Source organism: Sus scrofa, chromosome 2 (assembly GCF_000003025.6).
Source record: "Sus scrofa isolate TJ Tabasco breed Duroc chromosome 2, Sscrofa11.1, whole genome shotgun sequence".
NCBI lineage: Eukaryota > Metazoa > Chordata > Mammalia > Artiodactyla > Suidae > Sus > Sus scrofa.
This window is the reverse complement of record NC_010444.4, coordinates 47510539-47534289: the sequence shown is the minus strand read 5'-3', so window position 1 is coordinate 47534289 and position 23751 is coordinate 47510539. Positions and strand designations below refer to the sequence as shown.

The following is a 23751-nucleotide window of genomic DNA, read 5'->3' as shown; positions in this document are numbered from 1 at the left end:
GTAATAAAATACTATTCAGTTGTTAAAATGATGAGTTAGAAAAAGTTTGACAAGGAAAGACTGCATGATACAAGTAAAGAAAAAAGTTACAAAACAGCATGTATATCCTAACTAAACGTTTGTGTTTAAAAAGTGTGCATGTATGTATCTGTGTGGGTATGCATAGAAAAAATATTTGGAAGAATATACACCAAAATGTTAATAGTTATGTATTTGTTATGAATTACAGATGATTTCCACTTTTTTCTTTTTACTCTTCCTGTTTTAAAAAAAGGAGCAAAATTACTTATGTGCATTGCACAGAAAAGAAAGCTGTTGTCATTGAAAAGAGTAAAAGGCATACGTGAGATTAAAATTTGTGTTTCTTATAGTACATTCATTCTTCTGATGAGATTCCATCAGGGATAATTTCACCCACATCTTCGGATGGAAGTACAGGAGGCTGGAGTCCCTATACCTTAAATACCTTTCTTTAAGGAAAGAACCAGGAACTGCTAATGTCTGGCTATATGATGTTGACACATCACCATTCTCACATGTACTGCTATGTTAGCACTTCTGAGTTCTTATTCTTAGATAGCATCCTCTTCCTCGGATCATCAACTCCAACCTATCTGAAGTTTTAAAATCTGGCCACTGTAGTGTTTTTCACCTGGAAAACTTGAATTTACCTCTGAAGTACACTACTGAAAATATCAAAGTGGATTTTTAAAAAAATTATTATTCTTTTGCTTTTTAGGGCCACACCTGTGGGATATGGAAGTTCCCAGGCCAGGGGTCACACTGGAGCTACAGCTGCTAGCCTACGCCACAGCTACAGCCACTCAGATCTGAGTCGTGTCTGCAACCTACACCACAGCTCATGGCAACACCAGATCCCCGACCCACTGAGGGAGGCCAGGGATCAAACCTGCATCCTCATGGATACTAGTTGGATTCATTTCCACTGTGCCACAATAGGAACTCCCTACAAGTAGTTCTTTTGTTGTTGAAATTTATTTTGAGTTTCCCTTTTATCTTAGACCAGTGTTTAAGAAAGGTCCACTTTAAGTTTGAGATTAAAATGTATAAAATCATTATAAGCGTTAATATGAACACCTTACGTGTATAACTGAAAACCCCCTCCCCTTTTTTTTGCTCTTTTTCTCTCTCTTTCTTCTTTTGGCTGCCTCATGGCATATGGAGTTCCTGGGTCAGGGATTGGATCTGAGCTACAGTTGTGACGCATGCCACCTCTGTGACAATGCCAGATCCTTTAATCCACTGTGCCAGGCCAGGATCGAATCTGCATCCTGGCCCTGCAGAGGCACCACTGATCCTGTGGCACCACAGCAGGAACTCCTTTTGCTTTTTTTTTGTTATCCGTTTTTTTTTTTTTTTTTTTTTATTTAAAAGAAGTATTTTTCTTCATTTTAAAGTCGGTTATTGTTGGTAATTATTTGTCTGAAACATAGCACTAGCCAGTCTTTTTTAAACATTATACTTCTTCTATAGCACCTTATTTCTGTTCTAAACTAATTAACTTAACCTTAGTTTAAGTACTCTCTTACAAACCCCAAATTATAGGGGCAGAAACAAATTGTAATTGTATTACTGTACCAAACAAACAGAAAACTCCTTGTGGCTGTGTTGTCTTCAATACAGGTAAATGATAATAACTGTTCCTATTTTAAAGTGGATAATATAGAATTAATAAGAAGTTGGGGTTGATCTTATTGTGTTAAAAAAGAGAGGAGTTCCCTTTGTGGCACAGGGGAAACAAATCCAACTAGGAACTGTGAGATTGCAGGTTCAGTCCCTGGCCTTGCTCAGTGGGTTAAGGATCCAGTACTGCCATGAGCTGTGGTGTAGGTCAAAGACGCAGCTCGGATCCCGAGTTGCTGTGGCTCTGGCGTAGGCCAGCAGCAGCAGCTCCGATTAGACCCCTAGCCTGAGAACCTCCATATGCTGCAGGTGTGACCCTAAAAAGACAAAAGACAAAAAGAGAGAGAGAGAGATCCAGTCTTGTATACAGCACCAATTTGTATAGTTCTTGTTTCCGCAAAGTCGTTTATAGTGGTTATAAGAGGTCCCTCAGATAAATGACTGCTACACTTGATGTTGAGGGAAAGGAAGAGATTTACATAATCAGATTTGCGTGTTAAAATACTATCCTGGATTGAAGGAAGATGAGATTGGAGAAGCTATTGCCATTATCTTAGTGTAAGATTCTGATTGCTTCAGGCAGGAGTAAAGAGAAAACGTAAAGTTTAAGACACATCCAAAGGGTAGAAATGATACAATGTGGTGATTATGTGAGGTGAAGAAGAGGGAGGAGATGAGGAAGATGCTCAGCGCTCCAGTTTCAGCAGTTAGTAGATGATGGTACCATTCATTGAGTTGGTATTGCAGGAGGAGGGAAAGAACTTCTTTAACTAGAGTATCTGATGTAGCCTACTACCCCTGTGGAAAATGGGAAAAAAGTAAGTGTTCTTTAGCAGCTAAGGGAAGGCATAGTTTCTTTGAGAAAGTTTCCTTTGAAGAATTTTTGTCTGATTTACGTACTAGATGAAAAAGAACAAAAGAGAATTTGTGACCTTAATGCTCTTCTACATTTTTCCTTGCTTTTCCTTATTCCTCTGTTGGTGCTAGTCTGCTTGCATAAGCTTGTCAACTCCTAACACGCTTTTTTTTTTTTTTTTTGGTCTTTTTAGGGCCACACTCACGGCATATGGAGGTTCCCAGGCTAGGTGTCTGATCGGAGCTGTAGACACCACAGCCATGGCAACTTGGGATCCACGCCGAATTTGCAGCCTACACCACAGCTCACAGCAATGCCGGATCCTTAACCGGCTGAGCGAGGCCAGGGATTGCATCTTCATCCTCATGGATACTAGTCGGGTTCGTTAACCACAGAGCCATGACGGGAACTCTCTAATGGGGCTTTTGTACATTTGGTCTGTGGGTACAGTAGTGTAAAGGTCAGGATGCCTGATTGCCTATGTCCTATAGTTGTGGATTTTGCAATCTTAGACAATCCTCATTGCTTTTCTACACAATTCCCTTCTATTTCATCAGGAAGCCCAGAAATGCTGTATGTGAGACTGTGCTAACATTGTAGTAACAAATTTTTAAGGATCAGATTTTGTTATTTTCAATGGAAAACTGCTCAAGCAAACTGTCTTCATGGGCTTATTGACCATTGATTTGCAGCCTTAAAAGGTGAAAGCACATATCCACAAGAGCAATAGTCGATTCTTAAATGTGCCCCAGTTTTTACAGACCAAATATATGGTGTTTTATATGTTTGACATATCCATTAGAGTTTGAGACACAAAACAGTAATACTAATGCAGAGAAAATAGTATTTTGTAGATTTTTTGCACCTACTCATAGAAAGTGTGACTAGTTATATTTTGTTTTCCTTCAAAGAGAAATAATATTTATTTTCCTTTTTAATTTCAGATAGAAAATGCTGCTGAAGAACCTAGAGTCTTATGTATAATACAAGATACTACTAATTCAAAGACAGTAAATGAACGGATCACTTTAAATTTACCAGCTTCTACTCCACTCAGAAAGCTCTTTGAAGATGTGGCCAACAAAGTAGGCTACATAAATGGAACCTTTGATTTGGTCTGGGGAAATGGAATCAATACAGCTGATATGGTAAAATTACAGACTGAAAGTATCTTCCCTTAAGCTGCTAATAATATTATACTATAGCCATTGTTATTATTTTTGTTATTAATGAATATATTAAATCTTGGAATCCCTATTAACATTGTAAGCAAAATTATAGAGCTTTTGTGCAACTCAGTAATTGGATCCCTCTTCATCCCTTTGCCTTCATTCTAGATTCAGCATTTGATTATCTTAAAATTTGCACAATGTCATTTCATTAGTTTTTTTATTTGTGTAATATGACTATCATAATATTCTATCAGCTATAGAAAATTTTCCAACTTTTACTGAATGGAATTATATTCACCTTAAATATTTAAATTAAAAAAGCAGGATATAAAATCATACGTTTTATAATTTAATTTTTGGAAAAGAAGAAAAAATGTGTATAGAAAGAAAAAGGAATAAAAGGACTTATACCCCAATATAAGCAGAGATTTTATACTAGTCAAGAGTGGTAAACTCCTGATCAGGAAAGTTGGTGTTACTATGACTTCTGCTTCAGAGATTTCATAGTAAAGCTGTAGAGACAGGTGTGTCAAAAAATAATTAACACTGGAAGTTCTGTTGTGGCTCAGCAGTAACGAGCCTGACTAGTATCCATGAGGGTGCGGGTTCCATCCCTGGCCTCCCTCAGTGGGTTAAGGATCTGGTGTTGCCCTGAGCTGTGGTGTAGGTTGCAGACATGGCTCGGATCTGGTGTTGCTGTGGCTGTGGTAGGCCGGCATCTTCAGCTCTGATTAGACCCGTAGCCTCCATATGCCACCGATTCGGCCCTAGAAAAAGACAAAAACAAAAACAAAATAGAAAAATACCTTTAATGGCAAATGAAATTGAATGCATATCCCTATGGTATTGGGAGGGCATAGTTTAATTGGCTTTGTAGAAGAATCAAAGGTGTTGGATGTTGCTTGACTTGCCTTTAAAATTTATGATATTTTCTCTTCTAGCCAACTTTTCTTCTCTGAAATTGATCAGTAAAATTGGTAGTCCAACAAATAATAACAAAGAAAAACAATATTTAACCTGAAACTTTGAATACTCTCTTTTACATTACCATGTACTATCTAGTGTTGGCTCTCTTTCACTTTAAACGATGGTTCTAGTCTGTCACATATGTCTGCCCAAGTCTTATTTATCTTTTACTCTTAAAAGGCCTTACTCATGTTTCTCCATGTCACTTTAAAAGTAGTAATCTTTTTGTCTTCCTATTGTACTTTTTCTTCTGCTAGTCCACTTATTGTAGTTGTTATTCATTTCTGTTTTTTCACTTGATAGATTGTATTTTGATGGCTGGGACCTCATAGTTTTGTATCCTCCATAGATACTATCCCTGAGCACTCAAAAAGTATTTGTTAAATTAACATCTGTGTAGCTTCAAGTAGCTTTATGTCAGGATTAACTATTTTCCTTTCTTCATTTGTGACTGTTCTTAAGTACTTAATTTTTGTGTTTTTATTTGTGTACGGTACCTTTCTACAAGTATACTCTTTTACCCACTGCATGTATGCTTCTCTGAAAACCTAATTCATTTGTCTGCCTACATCTCATATACACAGACACAGATTTATTGAGGTAAAACCCCTGTGTAGTCTAGCTACAACATCCGATCTTTTATGCTTGAAATCTGGTTTCTGCCAGAGAATGTAGGGACCCAAAGATACCTTTCTTCTTCTAGTGGCTTCTCTTAGTTTCTGGTTTTCTATTTCCTATTTTTATCATGGACTTCTAGATGAGAGCCAAAGTTAAGCAAGATTATGTAAGTTTATTTATTACTTAACACTTATTTTGTGCTTACTCTGTACCTAGTATTGTTCTATTATTAGGCTATATACAAATATAACTGCATTTAATCCTTTTACCACCCTATGAGGTAAGTGCTGTCACAGTCTCATAGGTGAGGAAACTGAGTCATGGGGAAGTGAAGTAACTTGCTCAGAGTCACAAATAGCAAGTGGTGGTGTGTCTTACAGTTAATTTTTTTTTTTGGCCTTAATAGTTGTACTTTTATATAATGTTAATTTTCTAAGAAATAAGTCATCTCCATAAAATAAGTCATTCTAGGAGTTCCCTGGTGGCTCAGTGGGTTAAGGATATACTGATGTCACTGCTGTGGCTCTGGTTACTGCTGTAGTCTAGGTTCAATCCCGTATGTAGGAATTTCTGCATTCCACGAATGCAACCAAAAAAATAAAATAAGTCTTCCTAAGGAGATACTCCTCATGTCTTTGAAACATTAAAACGTTTCTTAATGAACAAATAGTTTTAAAACAAATGAGTATCCTATCCTATCCCTCATTTTTCTCAACAGTGGACTGAATCATTGGGTGAGTAGGGCTTGGGGTACACAGAGCACTATCTCTCATCCACCACCTAGAGTATATCAGAATGACAGCCAGGGTTTAAATTGCCTCACCAGATAAAAGAGTTAGGCAAAGACTGAGTATGTTACTTAGTTTTCAAAGTCGTGATCTCTTCTATCCCCGGGATCCTCTGGATCCTGGCAGTGTACTTGAAATAGGTCAGCCTTCTCCTTCAGGGTTCTTTCTGAAGTTGTCTGTTTTGTTATATTACATAATTATTTGTGTTGGGTTGCTTAGTGTGTTTGCTTATGTGGGAATTCTCATTATAGTCTTATATCAAAACATGTTTTTCCAGTTTTTAATTATATAAAATCTTTAGTTTTCATGAAAGCCCATTGAATACTATATTGCATACATTTTAGAGAACATTAAAACACAATTTTTTTTTTTTTTTTGCTTTTTAGGGCCACACCTGCGGCATATGGAAGTTCATAGGCTAGGGGTCTAATCGGAGCTACGGCTGCCGGCCTACACCACAGCCCAAGCAATGCCGGATCTGATCCTTGTCTGCGACCTACACCACAGCTCAGGATCCTTAACCCACTGAGCGAGGCCAGGGATCGAACCCACAACCTCATGGTTTCTAGTCAGATTCATTTCCACTGTGCCACGACAGGAACTCCAAAACGTAAATGTTTATAATTCTTTTTTTTTTTTTTTGCCTTTTCTAGGGCCACTCCCACAGCATATGGAGATTCCCAGGTTAGGCGTCTAATCGGAGCTGTAGCTGCCGGCCTACACCAGAGCCACAGCAACACGAGATCCAAGCCTGTCTGCGACCTACACCACAGCTCACGGCAGCGCTGAATCCTTAACCCACTGAGCAAGGCCAGGAATCGAACCCACAACCTCATGGTTCCTAGTCAGATTCATTAACCACTGAGCCATGATGGGAACTGCTATAATTCTTTTTTTGTGTAGTACTTTAGTTTTTTAGATGTTGAGAAATGTGAACATCTGGGATACCTGTCAGTATATCCCTGTCGCTGGGCTTAGCCATCCTAGTTCACGAACAGATGAGCCCAGTCCAACCTAGCTTAAAAGAATTTACCAGAACCTTCATTTAAAAAAAGATATTATTTGAGTCCAATAATTGTAGATATTTGTCTATTTAAATATTACTTGCTTTATTTTATTATCACTATTAATGTTTCTTATAATCTGAGATTTTTTTTTTGTTTTATGCCTATAGGCTCCACTGGATCATACCAGTGACAAGTCTCTTCTTGATGCTAATTTTGAGCCAGGGAAGAAGAATTTTCTGCATTTGACAGATAAAGATGGTGAACAACCTCAAATACTGCTGGTAAACTGTTTAGAAAGCCCTATATTTTTGTGTACTGTCACCTACTACATGGGAAGCAATTTTCTAAAGGAAGGAGCTATGCCTTGTAATTTGTGTATAATAGCTTATTTTCTTTTTTTGTTGGTTTGTTTTAAGTATATATGTTGACATAGTTACACTGGGTATCCATGGCACTGTTACATAGATAGATAGATAGATAGATAGATAGATAGATAGATAGATTCTTTTCACATTGGGAGTCACCACTATGACAGGGGTGGGGCTGAGTCTAGGATCTCCTATTGTGTTTCAGTGGTCATTTCTTTGGTTAAGCATTTGCTTGGTTACTGTTAAGCTTTGGCAGTTTTGCCCAGATATTTTGGTATTTGGTTAGAGGAATAGACCCCCAGAATTATCCACTCTGCTGTTTTTGCTTCTTCTCCCCATCTCCATCACCCCTTTATTTGGAATGACTTCTTTGTAAGCTATATGCTTAAATTCTGTTCTTTAGTGTTTGTTGCACTATTTCAGTAGTCCTTCTTGTTTGGTTCAGCTTTAGGTAGCGATCATCAAATCCAGTAACTCAGTTTTAAAGCCATTTATTGGAAATACCTGGTCTGATTTACCTTGCTTCTTTTACAGACTGAGGAAACTAAGGATTATAGAATATATGGACTTTTTCAGAACCCTTCTCTTAAATGAAACTTTCCTCAGGAAAAGTTCTTCCATTTGATACTTTTGCTTTACAAATCTGTTGTGAGTTAGAATACCTCTCTGGAGAGTAGAAAGTAGTTAAACAGTGGACATCTATACTGAAGTAATACCATAATATGTTTTGACCTTCCTTAATCTCATTACTTTTTATGGCATTATGAGATTTTGACTAGTCTAAGTGACATTGAAACTAAATTAGCTATTAACTTGGGGAGTCATGTTTTAAAATGCATAGTAATTACTCTTTGGTTCCTAGTTACTTGTGCTGATTTGATATCCCTTACTCCTTTTGACTTCTTCTTCATTAATAGAAAGTTTCTAATTGGAGACAATAGGAAACTATCCATTTTATTCAATATTTATTATTTCCTATCTTGCAGGCCTCTGTGGCAAAGATGATATAAAAATGAATGATAGGCTCTGTCATCACAGAGTTCACCATAATACTTTTTATTTGTTAGTATCAGAAATCTCCCCTCTCAAGTAAACAAGGTTTGAAAAAGAAATAAAATTGAGAAAGTAAGAACTCGGCAAGGAGACATAAACATTTCTCCAAAGTGTTTTATGTTGGGCATCTTTCAGACCTTCCTATAGGAAATAGGGTATTTGATATGCCTTGGTGGTACCAGTAATGCCTTGTCTTTTTTTTTTCTTTTGCCTCAGGAATAGTATGTCTTTTTTTTATTGTTAGTAATGCGTACCACTCAGTAAATATTGGTTTTGCTGCATTTTAGGAGGATTCCAGTACTGGGGATGACAGCGTTCATGACAAATTTATAGGTCCACTTCCAAGAGAAGGTTCTGTGGGCTCTACTAGTGATTATGTCAGCCAAAGCTACTCCTATTCATCTATCTTGAATAAGTCAGAAACTGGTAAGATTTATTGTTATTATTGTTGTTATGTTTTCAGAAAATCGTAGGATGTTAGACGCAGAATAATCTTAGAGATCTCAAGCCTAGCTTCATTTTATGGATTAGAAAACTGAAATCCAGAGCAAGATCAATGGTTAGCAGAAGCAGAGTTAGAACAAGAATGTGGTTTCCTTTTCCCTCAACCCATTTTTGTTTTTACTGTAATAATTACTAAGTAGTGGTATTGTTACTACCACTATTTAGTAACAAAATAAAAATGTTAAATACTGGATTTTTTTTTTTTTTTTTTTTTTTTTTTTTGTCTTTTTCTAGGGCTGCGCCTGTGGCACATGGAGGTTCCCAGGCTAGGGGTCTAATCAGAGCTGTAGCCGCTGGCCTACGACACAGCCATAGCAACTTGGAATCCGAGCCACGTCTGCGACCTATACCACAGCTCATGGCAACGCCACATCCTTAACCCACTGAGCGAGGCCAGGGATCAAACCCACAACCTCATGGTTCCTAGTTGGATTCGTTAACTGCTGAGCCACAATGGCAACTCCAAAATATTGGATTTTTGAAGGAACACTTTTTTCTTTGATAACTTTCTATTTTGAATTTAATCTTAAAATTTTGAAGTTGACTTCCCCTGGAAAGGAATGTATTTCCGTGTGGATTAGAATAGACTACAGGGAATACTTCCATTTGGAAACAGAGGGGCCAGGTTTATTTTATTAGAACTGCTGTGGTATCTTCTGGTTTAATCTAGTTATACATTTGCAGTTAACCATGTAATTAAAATTTTGTTAGCTTTTTTCTGAATATGATTGAGCCTATAATTTTGAATTAATTTATTGACCTAGTGTGATTGCTTTATTTATGCAGTTTTATATGTATTTATATATGACTGGTTGATTGCCTAAAAATATAATCTAGATACTTTTTACATATCATTTTATATTAAAACATTTTCCGTACATAGTATTATGTTAGAAGAAATTGACAGGGGCTCAAAGAAGCCTTTGTACAGCTTGTTAATGGTATTTCATGCTAGGTATGGCTTCAGAGTGTTTACTCTTAGAACTTCAAAACAGAGATAATTGTGAATATTACATACAGATATCTACAATAAAAATAAAACTATGGAGTTATATTGCAGCTTTTGTTTTAATGTGATCTTTAATCTTCCATTTACTATATTTTGTAATTGAAATGAATGATCTCGTAGCTAATCATTTTATAGGCTTAATGGTGTGTTTATTTTGGAGTTCTAGAAATAGTAAAAGCTGGTTGTGTTTGGTATTTAGTTAGGATCTTTTTTGCTTTTTTTTTCTTTTTGGCTGTGACTGCATTATGCAGAAGTTAGTTCCTGGGCCAGGGATCAAACCCATGTCACAGCAGTGACAATGTCAGATCCTTAACCTGGTAGGCCACCAGGGAACTCCTAGGATCATTTATATCAGTAGAACTTTTTACAGCAAACTACCAAGAATAAAAGAGAATGCAAAGCTATTTCAGATAATAGGATATAGTAAAGCTGCTTCTCATGACACTCTCTAGAGTAGTAATCCTCAAATTTTTATTTCTTTTAACATCATTGTGGAATATTTTTTTTTAAATGTAGATTCCTGGGAGTCCCACTGTGGTACAATGGGTTAAGGATCCAGGTGTTGTCTCTTTGGTGGTGGGAGTTCAATCCCTGGCTTGGCGAAGTGGGTTATTAATCTAGCATTGCCACGGTTGTGGCATATGTTACAGCTGTGGCTTGGGTTTGATCCCTGGCCTGGGGATCTTCTATATGCCATGGGTGCGGCCAAAAAAAGAAAGAAAGAAATGTAGGTTCCAAGGCGTTCCTCCATTGAGCTCCTCTAGAATAGGCTGGATAAACTGCATTTTGTTTTCATAAATGCGACCTAGATTATTATGAGATATTTGGAATACTTTGAGAAAGTTCCAGATTTAACAAATCAGGATTCTTGAAATTCTTGCTAAGTATTCTGACAAGCAATTCAGTCCTTATGCAAGAAGTATTTACAGAACTCCTACTTTGTGCTGTGTACTGTATGGCTCTCTGCCTGTAAATTCGTAGACTAAAGCATACTTTAAAAAAGAAATTCTCTGATTATATGAATGTAGTACATGTTCATTGTCATACTGTGAAATGAAGAAAGTGGAAATCTTGGAACTATTAACAGAAACTACTTTTTTTCTTTTTTCTTCTTTTTTGCCTGCCTTGAGGCATACGGAGTTCCCGGGCAAGGGGTCAGAACCAAGCCACAGTTGCGACCTAAGCTGCAGCTGTGGCGATGCCACATCGTTAAACCGTTGTGCTGGGCTGGGGATTGAACCTGTGACCTGTTGCTCCCAAGATACCCCTGATCCATTTGCACCACAGTGGGAACTCCTAACAGAAACTGCTTTAATGATTGCTTATTTTTGCCTAATCTTTCCTTTATCTGAATGCTTTTAAGAAAATGGGGAAATACAGACTTTCAATCTCATATGTGTAATACCATATGAGGAGTTTTCAGTGTTATTAAATAGTATTTTAATATGGCTTTTAAATGGCCGAAAACTAATGTTTCATTGTATTATTTAGATATTTAAACAATAATTATTGCCATTATTATGATAAACATTGTTATACATAAGTTATTATTTCCATCTGTGATTATTTCCTTATTAGAGTGAGTTCCTAGAAACTGAGTTATTAAGTTGAAATTTTATTTATTTATTTGTCTTTTTTTTTTTGGTCTTTTCTAGGACCGCAGCATATGGAGGTTCCCAGGCTAGGGGTCTAATCAGAGCTATAGCTGATGGCCTACGACACAGCCACAGCAACGCAGGATCCGACCTGCGTCTGCAGTCTACGCCGCAGCTCACAGCAATGTTGGAACCTTGACCCGCTGAGCAAGGCCAGGGATCGAACCTGCAGCCTCATGGTTCCTAGTCGGATTTGTTTCCGCTGCACCATGACGGAACTCCTGAAATTTATTAAAAAATATATTTAGAGGACTTTGATATACATTTCCATGTAATCATAGTCTTCATTCCCAACTATGGTTCTTCACACACCTCTACTCCACTCCTTTTCTTTAGCTGTTCATTTTCCATATGACTGAAGTGTTTTATCATTTAAATCTGAGATATCTTTCCTTGGACAGTTTGTTTTTTTTTTTTTTTTTTTTGTCTTTTGTTGTTGTTGTTGCTATGTCTTGGGCCGCTCCCGTGGCATATGGAGGTTCCCAGGCTAGGGGTCGAATTGGAGCTGTAGCCACCAGCCTACACCAGAGCCACAGCAACGCGGGATCCGAGCCGCGTCTGCAACCTACACCACAGCTCACGGCAACGCCGGATCGTTAACCCACTGAGCAAGGGCAGGGACCGAACCCACAACCTCATGGTTCCTAGTCGGATTCGTTAACCACTGTGCCACGACGGGAACTCCTTTTTTTTTTTTTTTGGACAGTTTCTTTAAATCTTCTTTTATTTTCATTTTGCCTACTTTAAGAGTTGGCCAGTTTCATTTTACTTCATTTGGGCTGCATGAGTTTTCCTTCATTATCTGTTGGGTCCATTCAGGATTTCTTTCTACATTTGCCCTCTACAGAATTGCATATGTTCTGTGTTCTCCCTTACTGTTTTATGCCTACAGTATTGATTCATACCTATTTCAGATAGATAGTCCACTTGATAATAGTTACTTGAAATTTGTTGATTTAGACAATGTATAATGACAAAGATTTCTATTAGTTCAGTAGCGTTTTATCTTATTCTCACTAAAATCTTCATGCTTTAGGAAAATAGTAGTACATTTATTTGAGACACTTTTCATTCTATTTAAATATGGTGCTAAATCAAGTGCAAAAGACCATAGCTGTCTATATGATTTTTATTGCTAGTGGTAAAATAAAGAGCAATAAAAATTAATTGCTATTACACCCTCTTTCCCTGAAACCCTTGCCACTCATTTTGTAAACCCAGGGAAGAGAAACAAGGTCACAAGTAAATGATTCATCATTGGTCTTAAGGTACACAGGGGACAATAGTAGTATTCATTTACCTTTTAAGACTCTAGGTAGAGTGGTTGTCCCTCTCTACCTGTAGTCTTAAAAGGAAGGAATTGGGGGAGGGAGATGGAGAAGAAAAGAAATCCAAGGCAGTCACAGCTGAGAAGAGACTGGTCTCCTTGCTAGAGTGCTATCATTGGTGGGAAAGAGTTTATATTACCTAAGAATGAAATAATGCTTTTTATTGTTAATAATCAGTCCAGATACCTTACAGATTTGTGTTACCTGTAAATCATATGCACTTGCCCCTCATGTGCATCTGCTGCTGTGCCAAGTAATAGGATAGTGAGATAAGTCAGATTCGACCCCTCTCCTCACAGTCTGATGAAGAAGACATACTAGTAAATAAACAAATATAGAACAGGGAGATAAAGGCTCTGATAAAGATTAAGGACAGGTTGCTGTTAGAACAACTTAGGTGAGGGGATGGTTAGGAATTGCAACAGTTTGTAATTATATGACAATGTAAATATATAAATATATGTACACAGTATTTGCAAAGATGAAAAGCATTAGAAGTCAGATCTTGAACCTTAGTTCAGAGTACAAAGGAGGTTGCTACTTGGTCTCTTAAAATTGTATGACTACAGATAGTGGAGAATTGATTCCTTTTTTCCAGCTGACCAAGGTTCATTGTGCATTTGTTGGTCCTTTCATCACCTTCTTTAGCAATATAGTTTATCCACAGAGTTTACCACTTCTTAAGATATTTTTGGTAATTGTTGGAAATTGAAAAAGTATTTTGAAAAGCTTCAGTGAACGTCTTGAGCATCTGTTGAGAAAAGATTTGTTTTTTTTTAGACAACCAAGTCATTCAGTATTAAGTGGGTGTAAATAAGGTTAATTATTAAGCAATGTTTTTACCACATTTTACTCAAATAATGAGGTGTAGTAAAATGATGAAGCTGGTGTGTGTGTGTATGTGTGTGCGTTTGTGTGCGTGCACATAAACTGGGCCTGAAGTTTCTGTCAGAGAAGAATTCTAGAATGTTCTAAAGTGGTAGTCATTTCCAGTTAGGTATATAAAGCTAGGTACATAAATTGTTCACTTGCATTTTATATGCATGTAAGTTTCTCCTCCTTTCCTTCTTTCCCTCCTTCATTTCTCCCCTACTTGCATCTCTGGGTTCTCCTTTACTTTAATAGTCACTCTGCATAGCATGCTGATCTATGGGATTTCATACTTCCTGGGTGTGTTAAAATAGTGGAAGCCACTGAATTTGCATACAATGAATTTATTTCATGTCATTAATTCTTGATAGAAATTGGTTTATTGGGCCTGATGACAGGGATAATTGGTTGGGTACTGGCTTCATATACTGGATATGCATGATATTTGAAGTGAATATATTTATACTTTTCTGTTTTAATACATAATTTTTAGATTTGGGGAACAAAGATCATTTTTGTCTAAAATATATTAAACACATCTCTCAAAGTTTAATTAAATGCTATGTAATGTTCATGTTTATCTCTAGACATTTAATAAGATGTCCATTAATTCTGACTTTTTCTGAGAAATAAGGTTTATAAAGGGCACTTATTAGCAAAGAGGTCTTTCTTAGTTGCTGTTGAAAAAGTTGAAAGCATTTCCAACTGCAACCTTAACCTCTTAGTTTTTATTGTGTATTAAATTCTCAAGTTTTCTTTTTTTTAATGTAAATGCTGATTTATGTATGTTTGTGTGTTTTTTTTTCAAAGGATATGTGGGATTGGTAAACCAAGCAATGACTTGCTATTTGAATAGCCTTTTACAAACACTTTTTATGACTCCTGAATTTAGGAATGCATTATATAAGTGAGTATTCAAAAAAATTATATAAATAAAATTGATTTAAGAATGAAAATATAGTTTTTAACTAATTAAATCTTTTTTCTTCCTTGCATGGGACATGTCTCGCTTCTTAAAATGTACCTTGAATAGTATATAAGGATCTTAGATAGGCATATGAAAAATTTGTGGGGAGAGAAAAATCAGAAGTAAATAGACAGCAAAAGGATAAAATTAATAAGATTTACATTTAAGATAAATTACTGGATTTAAGCTTCCCTCACTTTGACCTTTAATGCCTTTATGAAGAAATATATTACCTGCTTTTGGACATAATCTGAATATGGAAGCCATAATCTCCTTTTCTTCCACCGCTCAATTTTTTTAGCTCTTAAGGGCCACACTCGTAGCGTATGGAGGTTCCCAGGCTAGGGGTCTAATCGGAGCTACAGCTGCTGGCCTACACCACAGCCACAGCAATGCAGGATCCAAGCTGTGTCTGTGACCTACACCACAGCTCACAGCAATGACAGATCCTTTACCCTCTGAGCGAGGCCAGGGATTGAACCCGAAACCTCATGGTTCCTAGTTGGATTTGTTTCCACTGCGCCACAATGGGAACTCCCCTCCTCTCAGTTTAAGAAAAATGTTTTTTGGAGTTCCTGTTTTGTGGCGCAGTGGAAACAAATCCAACTAGGAACCATGAGGACACGGGTTCAGTCCCTGGCCTTGCTGAGTGGGTTAAGGATCCAGCATTGCCGTGAGCTGTGGTGTAGGTCATAGACACGGCTAGGATCCTGTGTTTCTGTGGCATAGGCCGGCAGCTGTAGCTCCCATTTCGACTCCTAGCCTGGGAACCTCCATATGCTGTGGGCGTCACCCTAAAAAAAAAAAACCAAAAAAATAAAGAAAAGAAAGATGTCTCTTTAAACTTTCAAAGTTTGTTTTTAATTAAAATATAATGCAGCTGTTCTGTATTTGTGTGTGTGCATTTTTAAAGGACTTTATTTATATCAGATGCTTTAAAATACTCTGTGGAGATAGTATATTTAAATAAATCCTAAAGTCAGACATATGTTTTTATGAGTATCCTCTTATAATACTTTTAATACACTCTTGCTTTGTGTACTTCTTTATTACATGAATAACTTTTGTTTTTCTATGACAATTGAAATACAGAAAAACTGATTTTTTTCTCCTTTTTGTGTTATTTTTGAATAACACCTTTGTAATTACTGTAAATATGTATTTAATGTATTTTTGGAACTTTTAATATTATTGGTTGTAATGTTCAAAGAACATTATATTACCATTACATTCATATGTAGACTTATCATCTGAATTTACTTATAAAAGTTGACATGTTTTTCATTTGGCAAGTATTTGTTACCCAGTAGTGTTTATATGCTAGCTAGACTTGGTAGATAGAGATGAAGTTAGAAATAAGTCTTTGTTCTTAAGTAATTTACAGATCTCTTTACAGTAGCAATGTGTGTATGTATAAAATAGTTTAAATAACATGTAAGGACATCTAAGTGCCATGAGAATTTAGAGAGAAGGAAGATTAATGAAACTTGGGAAAGTGACCTAGTGGAATAAGTAGAACTTTAGGTAGATCATAAAGATAGGTAGAGTTTAGCCATGTTGAGAAGAAAAAGAAGGCATTGTTGACAGGAGGACTTGAAAGAGCAAAACTGAGTGATAGTACATGCTACCTTAATTTTAGTTATTTGTATCAGGTACTGTCTGAGCACTTTACATATAGACTTAATAATAATTCTCATTGTAACTATATGAATTACATGCATTACATACATTTTACAAAAAAGGTAACTGAAGACACAAGAGAGGTTAGTTTGCCGGAGGCCACACTGCTAGATATCAGAATCCATTACTCTATTCTATGTACTCTATTCTATGTATTTTAGTTGATGCCATAAGTATAGTATGTTGTAGGGGCCTCGAAGAGATCTGCTTAACTGGAGTTTTTATCAGAGTAGTACTGGAAGGTGAGGTCAAAAGATGAAACCTAGAGCCTGCCCTAACAACTGGAACAAAATAGTCCACTGTAAGGTGCCTGCTTTGGGAAGTATTTCTTAGTAATGGGGATCCCAGGAGCTTAACCGTGAATTCCACCCTAAAAGTGGTGGTGTGTGAATATACAGCATTGTGGAGAAGAGTAACAGTGTAGTCAGGTCTTTTGACTCCGCAAACATGTTGCATACTTACTATATGCCAAGAACTCTTACTAGAGAGGTAAATTAGACAACTTTCTTCCCTTAGACCTTCCATAGGTCAGCCTGTAGAAATGAACTCATTTCACAGTCATACAGGCCATGAAGAAAATAAAGCAGAGCAGTGTGGAAAGCGTAACTGTCAAGAGGTGGGGTGAGTAGTTAAGGAGGGCCTTTCTGAGGAAATAGTATGGACTTGACAACTCTTGTCAAGATATGGGGAAAGAACATTAAAGGCAGAAAAAATTCGAGTGCAAAAGCCTTTGAGGAACAAAAGCAGTCTAATTATGACTGGAGCCCTGTGAGTGGAGGGGTAGTGAGACATCAGATTAAAGGGGATGCCTTAGAGATTGTGAAAAGAGAATGAAGCTTATTGCAGGTGGAGAAACAAAACCTGAGAGCCTGATCGTGTTTCATAATCTGGAACCAAGGAAGGGGTGGCTCCTTTAGAAGGCTGGACCTCATTTGACTATAGACGGGGTAGCACTCATATGGAAGATAGAGCTCTATTTGTTTATTTTCTTCATTTGTTATATAGTGGTCACAGAGAACCTACCATTTTAGGTGTGTAGGCATGTTAAGTAATATGTTAAATATGTTGTTTTAAGGATGTTTTTGTAGTGCAGCGTGCAAGATTGGTTTGAAAGATGGGGAACCCTGGAGGAATCTTTTATTAAACTAGGCATGGATAGGTAAGGGTTAAAATGAAGATGGTGGCAGTGGTTATGATATTTCAGATTGAAAATTGATAGGACTTAGTGACAAATTTTATTTAGGAGTAAAAGAAAGGGAAGGATCAAATATGACACTAAAGTTTCTAACTTAGATGACTGGAGTAATGAATGGCAAGAACCAGCAAGACTGAAAACATTTTAAGGTGCTTGTACTAGGAATAAAGGACAAATGAGAATTTAGTTTTATATCAGAGTGATTCCTCTCTACTAGTGAATTTCCCTTGTAGAAAATTTAAGCATTCCTTTTTTTTTTTTTTTTTTTTACTTCACTGTTCTTAACAATTACTGGGAGAATTTTAGATCTTATGTTGTCAATTATAAGTCTCTTCTGTTGAGGAAAGTAAGAATTAAAGAGGGCCAGGGATTGAATATAGAAAAGCGGAGCATTAAAGCAGATGCCATAATGTGTAGAGCTATTTTCAGGGAAGTTTTGAAGAAAAAATGTGAAATGTATTCCATTGACATCTGCAAGGCAAAAGGGAGCTCTAATGTAAAAAGACAGGCCAGATCACAGAACTGTGATTAATAAGCCCTAAAATAAGAAAAGTGTTGGAAAGTTTTAGCATAAGGACATACCAAAAGAAGCAAAAAAGCCTTGTAGTATGTTTGTAAACTGCAGCAGAAGGAAATTAATACTATAGCCTCCTTTTGAAACAAAAAAATTTCTAGTGAGGAAGTAGAAAGTAATAATCTGATTGCCAACTTAGGATAAGAAAACCACTACTGTTATCTTATTTTGTCTTTGACATTTTATTTTATTGAATATAAAATTATTTTAAAGACTTGGTGGGTGATTTAGTCTCCCAATCTTATGTTTTCCCAGGAATTCTAAGTTCTTTAGTTAGGAATTTGATTGTTGAGACAGTCCCTGTAGCTAGGGCTAGACCGATGTTTATCTAATATTAGTTTTTGAGGGTAAAAATCTCATCCGTATTATTTAATGTACTTATCTTTTTAACACTTCTTATCATGGAAAATTTCAAACATATTAAAAAATAGTGCAATAGTATAATGAATTCCTCTGTACCCATCACCCAACTTTGGATGTGATCAACTCATGATCAGCCTTTTTTGTCTGTAATCTTCCACTCTGTTTATTGAGAAGCACACACCCATCATGTATGTAAATTATATCTCAGGTCAGTGATAAGATTTCCCTGATTGCCTCATAATTTTTTTAAAGAAACAGTCTGTTCAATTCAGGATCCTTATGAGATCTATGCATTGAAATTGATTGATAAGACTTTTAACCTATTTAATCTGTTTTTAATCCCCTCCCATCTTTTATCCCTATTGTAGTTTATTCCTTGAAAATATATATCTGTATTGAAAAAGTTGGCATTTGTCCTGTATTTTCCATAGTTTGAATTTTGATGATTGAATGCCATAGTACCAGTTAATGTTCTGTTCCCTGTATTTTTTGTGAGTTAATAATTATGACAAAAATCCTGACCAGATTCATGTTCAACGAATACTTTTAAACAATCTTTGCCTTTTATTTATGTTGCCTTCTTAGGCTTTTTCTCTAAGATTCTACATTTTTACTGAGTTTATGAATTAGAGGAACATCATTGTTTTGTTAACTATAACTTTAGTTAATAACCAAACTCCATAAAGCCTCCAGAGTTAAGATCTTGCATTTGTTATGATGTTAATATTAATTAAGCTTTAAAGAATAAATATGTTTTATAAATAATTTTCAAACATTTCATTTCAATAGGTGGGAATTTGAAGAATCTGAAGAAGATCCAGTGATGAGTATCCCATACCAACTTCAAAGGCTTTTTGTTTTGTTACAAACCAGCAAAAAGAGAGCAATCGAAACCACAGATGTTACAAGGAGCTTTGGATGGGATAGTAGTGAGGGTACTAAATCTCTTACAATGATAAGTTTTTGTAGTAGTCAAAGGAATTCTGAGAGACCATACTGTAAACAAATAGCACATATTACCATATTAATTAACCTTAACCTCTATACCCTAGTTAATCTCTACACCTTAACCTTTTCATTGCTTCTTAGCTGGCATTTAAAAATAAATTTAAGTGCTTAGGCATAAATTTTTGACCAATTAAAATTTTATTTTAAAATAAGTTTGGTTATACTTTTCTGTGTATTTAAACTAAAATTGTAAAAGTAATAAATAAAAAAATCTTAGATTTTTATTGACATTTATTAACTCTACAGTGAAAAATGAAAATAGTAAATATCGTAGCACCATAAGGCATATGATATTTATAAAATACTAAGCTCTCTTGATTCTTTTCCTTGTGATTGCTTTTCTATGAGTGTAATATATATTTTGTGTTCTTTTTAAAGTTACATTATTTTGTATAGACATTGCCATGTTCCTGACAATTTGGTCTTAAAAAACTAATGTTTCATTATACTAAATTAATATCTATTTTTAATTAAATTTTTTCTTAAAATAGCTTGGCAGCAGCATGATGTACAGGAACTATGTAGAGTCATGTTTGATGCTTTGGAACAGAAGTGGAAGCAAACAGAACAGGTAATTTATTTCTCAGGTTGAGGGGAATGTTTTCAAACAATGTACTCATTACCTTAAAGTGACTTTATTCTATTGGAATGTTTTAAAACTTGGCATTGGTACAGTTGTTACAATACTGAATGGGAAATTGAAAGTACTAGATTCCCACTTGGCCATTAACTGAGTCCTAAAGATCCTCATTAAATGACTCTAGACTTCAGTTTCCTTATCTTTAAAATAAGGATGTTGGGCCCTATGATCTAGATGGTCTCTTTTTAGCTAAAAACTATATTAGCTAAAAACTATATAATTTGTACATGTGTGTGTTGGGAATGATTGCTGAACAGTATTTTCAGATATATGCTAAGTAAATTCAATGTTTTATCTATAGCATATTATAAACTATACAGTATAAAATGTAATCATCTAGGAGTTCCCTCTGTGGCACAGTGGATTAAGAATCTGACTGTAGCAGCTCAGGTCACTGCAGAGGCGCGGGTTCGATCCCCAGCCTGGCACAGTAGGTTAAAGGATCCTCTGTAGCTCGGACTCAATCCCTGGCCCAAACTTCCATATGCTGCAGGTGTAATCATAAAAATATATGACTATATATTTGTCTAACATTACCTTCTTTTTGACTAATGTGGTACATGTCATATTGCTGTTTACATTTAGGATCCTTGTTAATCTGATCCTTTTCTTAACCAGTGGAAGGAGGAGCAGGTTCGAAGTGGGAAGAACATTAGATATATCATTGTGATGAGGCACAAGGCCGAACTAGGTGGAGCTCAGGACTCAGTGCAGAGGAGGGTTTATGCTAGACGCAGTCAGATAAGATCATTAGGGACTAAAAAAAGGGGGAGAGTCTGGAAGATAGCCTGGAGGATCTCCTTTCAGAACTGTTATGATGGCTTGGACTAGAGTTTTTCAAACTAGATTGTGATCTGTGAAGAAGTTATAAAATCAGTTTAGTGATTCTACACCAGCACTTAAAAAAAGGGGAATAAATAGAGAAGCATAAGAGAAGTGAGGTTAAGTCATTAAGTATTGTTTTATGCAATTTTATTACAGTCACATGTACTGAGTTGCAGTGTAAGTTATTTTCTTATTGGTTGCTATCAAAACTGAAAAACACCATGGGAGTTCCCAAGGTGGCTCAGTGGAAACAAATCTGACTAGTATCCATGAGGACTTAGATTCGGTCCCTGGCCTCACTTAGTGGGTTAAGGATCTGGCCTTGCCATGACCTGTGGTGTAGGTCACAGACATGGCTTGGATTTGGCATTGCTGTTGCTGTGGCATAGGCTGGCGGCTGCAACTCCCATTCGACCCCTAGCCTAGGAACCTCCTACGCTGCAGGTGTGGCCCTAAAAAGACAAAACAAACAAACAAACAACCCCCATCCCGAAAAACACCAGGTTGAACCACTTAAAAATGCCCTCTCAGATATAGAAGACATGACTGGGGCAGGAGTTCCGTTGTGGCTCAGAGGTTTACGAACCCAACTAGTATCCATGAGGATGCAAGTTTGATACCTGGCCTGGCTCAGTGGGTTAACGATACTGCATTGCTGTGAGCTGTAGTGCAGGTAGCAGACGTGGTTTGGATTCCGCATTGCTGTGGTTGTGGTGTAGGCCAGCAGCTGTAGCTCTGATTCGACCCCTAGCCTGGGAACTTCTCTATGCCGTGGGTGTGGCTGTAAAAAGACCAAAAGAAAAAAAAAAGCTATGATTAGGGGCAGGTGAATGAAGAAGCTTTCATTAGTAAATGGTGTTAGAGTAGACAGTGATGGTAGATCCTAGTTTGAAGACTTGTCAGCCCTAGGTGTAAATTTATCAAAGAGGAAAACCGTAATGCACTTTCTTTATCTAGTCTTACCTAGGAAAGATTAAAAAAAAATTTTAAGTTCATTTAATGATCTAGTTTCTGTATATAATCTATAGGATTGTGTTTCAGTAACTTTATATAGTATTAGGGGCTGTTTCTTCCTTGTGGATCTGAAGGTACCCTTCCTCATTACATCCCTCTGTGCATCAACGCTTCTGTTAAGATCAGCTAGGGCATTCCTTCTGAGTTCCCAAGTTTTGGTACAAGAATCTTAAGGCAAAACATTCACATGGAGGGTCCTACTTAGGGAGTTACCTGCCTCCTTTAGGCCAGAAGAGCCCCCATTTGGCCAAGTTTGGGGGTTAGATGAGAGATCCATTCCTAAGGTGAGGATATTTTGATGGAGATGGATTTTTAAGATTTTTTTCAATTTCTGTACATTTTAAAACATTAATAGTGTATTTTCCCTTAAATTACTTTGTGTGTATTACTGAAAGTTTTATTTGCACCTTGAAATAGAGGATATGATTTTAGAAATCAAAGTATGTATTGTGAAGGAGGTGATATGTATATGTAAAGCTATAAAAATAGCCAGTTATTTAGTTGTGTAATTATCAGTATGCCTAAAATGATAGATTAGAGGGTATTCTCATCCTAAAGGCAAGATAATACAGGCTTAATATTAAAATAAATTGATAACTGATTTCAACCAAACATATTTTAATAGTGGGATTTTTGTGATATGAGAATTAAAGTAGTTAATTTTTACACATTCTTTATTGATTTTTGTTAAGCCTTGATTTTTTAAAATAGAATTTTAGATAAATCTTAATGTCTTCTAAAACCTCAGTCAGTATCCTTTTGAAGTTCATTCTAAAAGGCATGACATATTGGTAAATTATTTTTAAGGAACCCTTTTAAAAATGCAAATGTTCTTATTTTTAGGCTGATCTTATAAATGAACTGTATCAAGGCAAGCTGAAGGACTACGTGAGATGTCTGGAATGTGGTTATGAGGGCTGGAGAATCGACACATATCTTGATATTCCATTGGTCATCCGACCTTATGGGTCCAGCCAAGCATTTGCTAGTGTGGTGTGTACCTTTCAGCTGACTGCTTGTGTATCCATACACAGAATACATAATAGCACAGTGGTATATAATCTTTACTAAGGTAAGTATCATCCTAGATACACCTTCTTGGGTTGTTAGTCATTCCTGCATTTAAACTAGCAAAATCTAGAAGATTTTTGACCCTTCAGTGAGTCCTAATAGTGCATGTATAAAAGGGAAACTGAATGCAGATGTACTTCCTCATGGCTTAGTCTTTTATTCTTTCTTGTAGGTGACTAGATTATTATTTCACCTTAGCTTTTTTTTAAACCTCTAAACAGTTTTATTTTTTTGGCTGCACCCAGGACATGCAGCAGTTCCCGGCCAGGGATCAAACCCAGAGCCACAGCAGTGACAATGCTGTATCCTCAACCCCCTGAGTTATAAGGGATCCCTAAACAGTTTATTCTATAAATGCTACTTTTATGACCTTTTTGTTGCATTGGAAAGTACTTTTTTGTTTTCTGAGGTATAGTTTTGTTTCATATACTTTTAAAATTGGAAAAATAACCTCTGCTTTGTATGACAGAGGCCATAGTTTTTAAAGGAGCATCCCTATTCTAAGATTTAATTTAAAAATGTGAGTTCCCATTGTGATTCAGTGGGTTAAGAACCCGACTAGTATTCATGAGGATG

At 36.4% G+C, this 23751-nt stretch overlaps 1 protein-coding gene across 3 annotated transcripts in view; it reads left to right on the top strand.

Annotated features, from left to right (window-relative positions):
• USP47 (ubiquitin specific peptidase 47) overlaps positions 1 to 23751 on the top strand; it is a 134732-nt gene that overhangs the window by 49604 nt on the left and 61377 nt on the right. For all 3 annotated transcript variants that reach the window (XM_021083314.1, XM_021083316.1, XM_021083315.1), the window contains 7 exons: positions 3445 to 3648; positions 7219 to 7332; positions 8760 to 8898; positions 14649 to 14745; positions 19407 to 19552; positions 20117 to 20196; positions 22948 to 23097. In XM_021083314.1, coding sequence (XP_020938973.1) covers positions 3445 to 3648; positions 7219 to 7332; positions 8760 to 8898; positions 14649 to 14745; positions 19407 to 19552; positions 20117 to 20196; positions 22948 to 23097 — 930 coding nt within the window. The remainder of the gene's footprint in view (positions 1 to 3444; positions 3649 to 7218; positions 7333 to 8759; positions 8899 to 14648; positions 14746 to 19406; positions 19553 to 20116; positions 20197 to 22947; positions 23098 to 23751) is intronic.